Source organism: Leptonychotes weddellii, unplaced genomic scaffold (assembly GCF_054177405.1).
Source record: "Leptonychotes weddellii isolate Sample4059 unplaced genomic scaffold, ASM5417740v2 HiC_scaffold_12506, whole genome shotgun sequence".
NCBI classification, from domain to species: Eukaryota; Metazoa; Chordata; class Mammalia; order Carnivora; family Phocidae; genus Leptonychotes; species Leptonychotes weddellii.
Window position 1 is genome coordinate 1 of NW_027703877.1, and position 6,010 is coordinate 6,010.

The 6,010-nt window shown below is 51.8% G+C and overlaps 1 protein-coding gene across 1 annotated transcript; it reads left to right on the plus strand.

The window, feature by feature from the left end:
• Positions 1-398: 398 nt before the first annotated feature.
• LOC102747026 (CMRF35-like molecule 2) lies at positions 399-5,528 on the plus strand (the record flags this gene model as incomplete). The annotated part of the gene is made up of 3 exons (XM_081809693.1): positions 399-764; positions 3,098-3,209; positions 4,042-5,528. Coding segments are annotated over 3 exons (662 nt in total), but the record flags the coding sequence as incomplete, so codon positions are not given.
• Between the last annotated feature and the right edge of the window lie 482 nt (positions 5,529-6,010).

Below are 6,010 nucleotides of genomic sequence, written 5' to 3' on the forward strand. Positions count from 1 at the left end.
GGGACTCCAGGATCATGACCTGAGCCGAAGGCAGTCGCTTAACCAACTGAGCCACCCAGGCGCCCGAAAGTGAAGTGTTTTTATACGTCACTGAATCTCATGCCTGCAAAGGCTAAAGACAGGGCAGGACAGCTAGCTCACTCTGCTCCTTCTCTAGCTTTGTTCTGATTCTCCCTGTCCCCAAGGGGCAGGATCTTTGTGTGGTTACTCAGTGTTTCTGGGCTCACAGGGCACAGGTCTCTACCTTTCTTGCTGGCCATAGTCTCCAGACCCCGTGGCTTAGGTTCTAAGCTCAGATGTCCCTCCAGGCCCCCATCCCTGAGCCTGGAACCGTCCACACCTCCCTGGCAACTTTCCCCTTGGGCTTCAGGCAGACAGCTGCTGTAGGGGCTATTGAGATGGAGTCCTGGGATGTGGCTTGTGTTTTCCAGGCTCTTTGTCCCTGACGGGCCCCAGCTCTGTGACAGGCACTTTGGGTGGCTCTCTGAGTGTGCCATGTCAGTACGAGGAGGGATACCAGAGGCATAACAAATACTGGTGCCGAGGAGAGTTCGGCATAACATGTGAGAAGATTGTGGAGACCAAGGGAGAAGAGAAAGAAGAGAGGAGTGGGCGTGTGTCTATCAGAGACCATGCTGATAACTTCACCTTTATAGTGACCATGGAGAACCTTACTACAGACGATGCTGGATCCTACTGGTGTAGAATTCAGAGAACATGGTTACCTGACCCTTTAGTCCAGGTTGATGTGTCTGTTTCTGCAGGTAAGAAATTTTCTCACTCCGGCAGCGAAGCTGATGGGTCTTGTCTCTGGGTCTTGTCTAGTCCTCCATCCCAGTGGTGTTGGGAAGAGCCTATGATGAGGGCAGGGTGAGAGGCGGCCGACTTCTCAGCCTTGGCATGGATGGGGGTGTGTAGCTGAAGGTACCCTCACTCTCACAGGACCTGGGCCTCACTCCATTGCCTGGGAGGCCCCTCCATGCTGGACCAAAACTATTTCCACCATGCCCTTTGGAAACCTGTACCAAAGAAAATAAACTCTTCATACATACATCTTCAGCTTACTCACAGAATATTCTCTCTACTATACTGTCCTGAAATTGGCCTCACTCCTTTCATTTCAAGAAATAGTCTTCTTGAGTGGAAGCTGCTCTTTCTTCTACCCCCATGTGCTATAGGGTGGTGAAGCTATGTCCAAATTCTCCCAGCTCTCATCACAACTTCCAACCTATTATTGTCCCACCTGCTTCCTTTAACATTTGTGTCACATGGCCACATGCATCCCCTTCTTCTCATTGGCATGGCCTTCCATTGGCTTCCTATGGAATCCCCGACATCCCTAATCCCTGTCATCATCTTGGGAGTTTTTAATGAGTAACTTGTCTCAGCTTCCAGGACCTTCTCAACTGCAGTGGCCTGCATTTCCACTCTCCAGAATCCCACTCCATGGCAACATTGCACATCTTGCTGTCACCCCAAACTGGTCCATGTCCAGAACCCTACCCTCAGGCATTGTACTTTCAGACAATTTTCTGTGCATCAGCCTTACCACACCCTCACCCCTGCTAGCCCTATTCTCAATCTCACATATGCCTCCAGTCCTTGGATCTCTCTCTCCATTCTCTCCCCATTTATTACCTACCCCTCCCCTGCCCTGATCTCACTTCCTTCCTAAGCCAGGCCCAACTCTCATGGAAGACTACGTTTTCTTCACTTACCATGCACCATTTCCCTACCCACCTCTCAAAACCCTCATCCCTGGATCCATCTTAAAATTAGAGTGAGCAACCATTGGGGTTTGTGTAGGACTGAGAAGTTTCTTGGGATGCGGGGCTTTCCATGCTAAAACTGGATAACATCCCAGGCAAGCTAGGGCAAATTGGTATCCTACCTAAAATCTCTCTGCTGCAGTAGTGCTGAAGAAGTCACAGATGGCGCCTATGGGTGTCAGTACAAGTTCATGGTTTCTAATATGACTCTACCATTCTTCTACCTTACCAAGGGCACATGGGATATCAGACGTGAACTCTCTCAATTTCTTTTCTTCTCCCCCTACAAACTTCTGCAATGCCTAACTCATTCTTCCCCTTTCCCTTCTAGGTTGAGGGCGGTTTCCCTCCACCTGTTCAAAAACAATCATCTTGAGGCTGGCTCCTCACGCTGGAGCTCCTTGCCTTCCCATCCCCTTGAACCAGATTCCCTCCTTGCTCATCTGTATCTTCCTCCATCAGTTATCCACACGCTTTCTTCACCCCAGCCTAGAAAAACGCTGGGCTCTCTCATGTCCTCCCCGTGGCCTCCTCTAGGTGTCACCATTCCTCATTTCTCGCCTTTCTTCTTGCCTGGATGGTAGCTGAGGTCTGAGTCCTCTGTGCTCTTGCTGTATCTGATGGAGTTCTGCCCCGTGCCCACGTTCTATTGATGTGAATCCATCTACTTAGATGCATCTGCCCTGTGTGAGGGCAGGGATGGTGCCACATCCATCAATGTATCCCCAATGGCAAAGACATCAAGGACTGTGGTCAGATGAAACAGAGCCTGTCCTGGGAGCACTGGGAGGGCTAAGCCTCTGGGAGGCTTGCTTTTTTTGGGGGGGAGTCATGAGGTTGGGGCAGAGACACAGGTTACACCAATAGCCTGGACACCTGAGATTTAGCTCCTCCCCAGCAGGGAGTTAAAGTGGCCTTAGTTTCCATCTGAAGGGTGCTGTGAGCCCCCTCCCACAGTCTCTTTCAGGCTTCTGGGCCACAGGTGGAGTCATCTTTTCCAGACTTGCCCCTGTTCCTCTTCCCTCTGGGGCTCCTCCTCGGCTGGAGAAGCCTGTAAGAGACCCCTGCTCTCACCCTAGGCAGAGTCAGACTTGGGATGGAAAGAAAGATCTGGCACTTATTAGAGGTGGCTCATATGGCCAGTTGTGGAAGCTTCTCACTTGGTCCCTGAGGGGCTCACTCCAACCTGGAAGTGACCTGGGACTAGCTTCAGAGCATCTCTCAAGTCCCTTCTGCAAGTGGGCGATCATGTGTAACATTGGGTCCAAATGGGCACTTAGTGCATGGCTGGGGAGAGAGCAAGCACCTGATGTGTGATTTGCCTCCAGCACCAAAAAAAACCACAGAGAGGATCACATGTCAAGCTGTACCTGCTGACTTTCCGGGGCTGAAAAGCAAGCAGAACCTCAGCACCAAGGAGGTGTTGACCTACTGCTCAGGGTAAGAGCCCACAGCCTAGGGACCACAGAAGAGGGAGTTTGGCAGCCTTATGGGACCTTGTGGTGGGGGCTGGCAACACACCATGACCTTTTTACCTCACTGTTGGGTTTTCTTCTAGTTCTGGTCCTGATTTTTACATTCTCCATGGCTGCATGGGGATTCCACGTAGAAAGTATCACTTGTTTTGGGAATGCTTTCCCCCATGGGGCAGTTGCAGGGGAACAGGAGGCTGGTTCAGGTGGACATGCAGCTCCTCCCATGCCCACCCCTCCCCCTCCCCTTCCCCACCTGGTTCTGGACTCTGGCTTCTGGTTCTGTGGCCCTAACTTGGGCTTACCTACAAAGGTCTTTGCTGTACCAGAGATCCAGGAGCTAGTTGTGGGGTACGGAGAGAGATGGGCTCGCTCCAGGCTGTTTTCCTCCTCCCAAGATCCCCAGAAAGGGCTGCCATGTTGTTGTCTGGCCCTGCAGGGCCGAGAATAAGGGTCAGGGCTTTAAAGTGAGAATGGGGGTGGCTTTCAAGAAGTCAGTTGATAAGGAGAAATGTGAGAGGAAAGGACAGAGAGGAAGCCTCTGGAAAGCAGGCACTCCTGGGCCCTTCTTCTCTTTGCCCCATCACCTCTCCTTAACAGGATTCCCGGGGGCAGTTCATGGTCAAGGGAGGGGAGGTGATGGGGCCCCAGAGAGGGGCTGCCCGGGCACGTGTCCTTTCCAGGTTTGATCCTGAGTTATGAGGGCTCTAGAGTCAGAGCACAGGGATTGGTTGGGAGACAAGTGTCCTGGGCCTCCCCCTGAGGAGCCAGTCATTTCCTGTCCCTATGTCCCCCCACAGGTCCTTGCTCAGCAGTGTCCACTTCTTGCTCCTGGTCTTCCTGAAGCTTCCCCTGTTCTTGACATTGGTGGGTGCTGTCCTCTGGGTGAACAGGCCTCAGAGGGGCTGTGGAGGAAATAAGCCTAATGAGGATAATCCACAATGTAGTACACCGTCCCCAGGAATGGCCTGTCCAGGAATGTAGCCCTTCAGACTGGACAAGAGAGACCTTCAGACTCTGGACTCCAGGGCAGGGGGGCAGCAGTGCCTGGATTCTGGAGGGACCCAGGTCTTTTTGAGGGTATTGTTCCAGTGTCTTGAGGGAGAATCTTGGGTCTTAGAGGACACTTGCTCTGAGTCCTCAGGTGCAGGAAGGATGAGTCTCCTGGGCTCATGCTCGGGGTCCTCCTTTCTCTGCTGCAGATCCCTTAGCTCCTTGCCCTCATGCCTACCTCCCAAGGGCAAGAATTCTCTGGAAGTTGCTGGAAAGCCTGGCCCTTTATGCTTCTCCTTGCCACAAAAGCTTCTCAGTTCAGTGTTCCCCAGGGCAATAACCACCTCCTTCCTGCAGCCAGGAGGCTCCGTGAGGACTTGTCCGTCACAACCTCCATCCTTGGGCTCACAGGGCTTCAACCTCACTTGTGTCCCTGAGACCAGGGAGTGTATGGCTGGGCTCAGCACCTCTCTGCCTGGGCCGGCCATGACTGAGAAACTTCAGGTTAAAGCTCTGGCGCTGATTGGAGCAGTAGTGGGAAGAGTAGTAGGTGCCCCTAACATCACTCCTGGAATTCCCCAACTGGGAGGGCCTCCTGTGCACAGAGGTGATGGATGTTCCACTTCAGTAGAAGTCTGGCTGAAGTCACATGTCAACAGCTGGTGCTTTCCACAGGACAAGCAGACATAGTTTTCCAAAGAAGGGCACAGGGCACAGAGGTGAAGAAATACTTCCCAATTGGGATGGCATGATGCCACAGCCATCACGGGGCATACCAGCCCCAGCCCCGGAAAGGACTCAGTTGGTTTCAAATGCTTGTCAGTGGCTCCCCTCTGGAAGTTTGCAGGGACATACACAGTCTGTCACAAGCACGCGTCCCCGGCTCCACTCAGCTCCTTGTGTCTAGACCAGCCCTCTCGTCTCCGCCACGTGAAGCCTTCCCTGAGCTCGTGATGCCAGTTTCCAGAAAACGCTCTGAGCTCCTGAGCGCTGTGTTCGCCGGCTGGGTGGTCACGCTCGGAACCCGAGTCCCGGCATGGCTTCTGCTAGGGCAGGGCCCCTCGGGGCCCCTTGAGGAGAACTGGCACTGGCCCAGGACTCTGCAGACGGAGAAATTCAAGCAAAGAGGCACATATGGACCATATGATAAAACACACACAGGGCGATGTAGGAAACACAACGCTGGGCAAGAGAGAAGCTTATGATGTACTTTATTCTTTCTCAAACTTATTTTTAAGTATTCTAGTTTCTTTACCTTTCCATATAAATTTTAGAGTAAGTTTGTCTACCAAAACAGCCTTGCTGAGATTTTGATAGGAATTGTTTTAAACTTATAGATCGTATTGGGATAATCGACATCTTTCCTGTGTGGATAATATGGTACCTCTCACGATTTATTTAAATATTCCTTGGCTTAGGTCACCCAAGTTTTGTAAATTTTAGTATATGGAGGGGCGCCTGGGTGGCTCAGTCGTTGAGCGTCTGCCTTTGGCTCAGGTCATGATCCCGGGGTCCTGGGATGGAGCCCCGCATCGGGCTCCCTGCTCAGCGGAAAGCCTGCTTCTCCCTCTCCCACTCCCCCTGCTTGTATTCCCTTTCTCGCTGTGTCTCTCTCTGTCAAACAAATAAAATCTTTTAAAAAAAATTTTAGTATATGGATGTTGCACATGTTCTGTTAGATTTATACCAGGTGTTTCTTCTTCTTGTCCAGCAATGTGAACGGCACCGTGTGTTTCAATTCAGTTTCTACATGCTCGTTGCTAGTATAGAAATAGG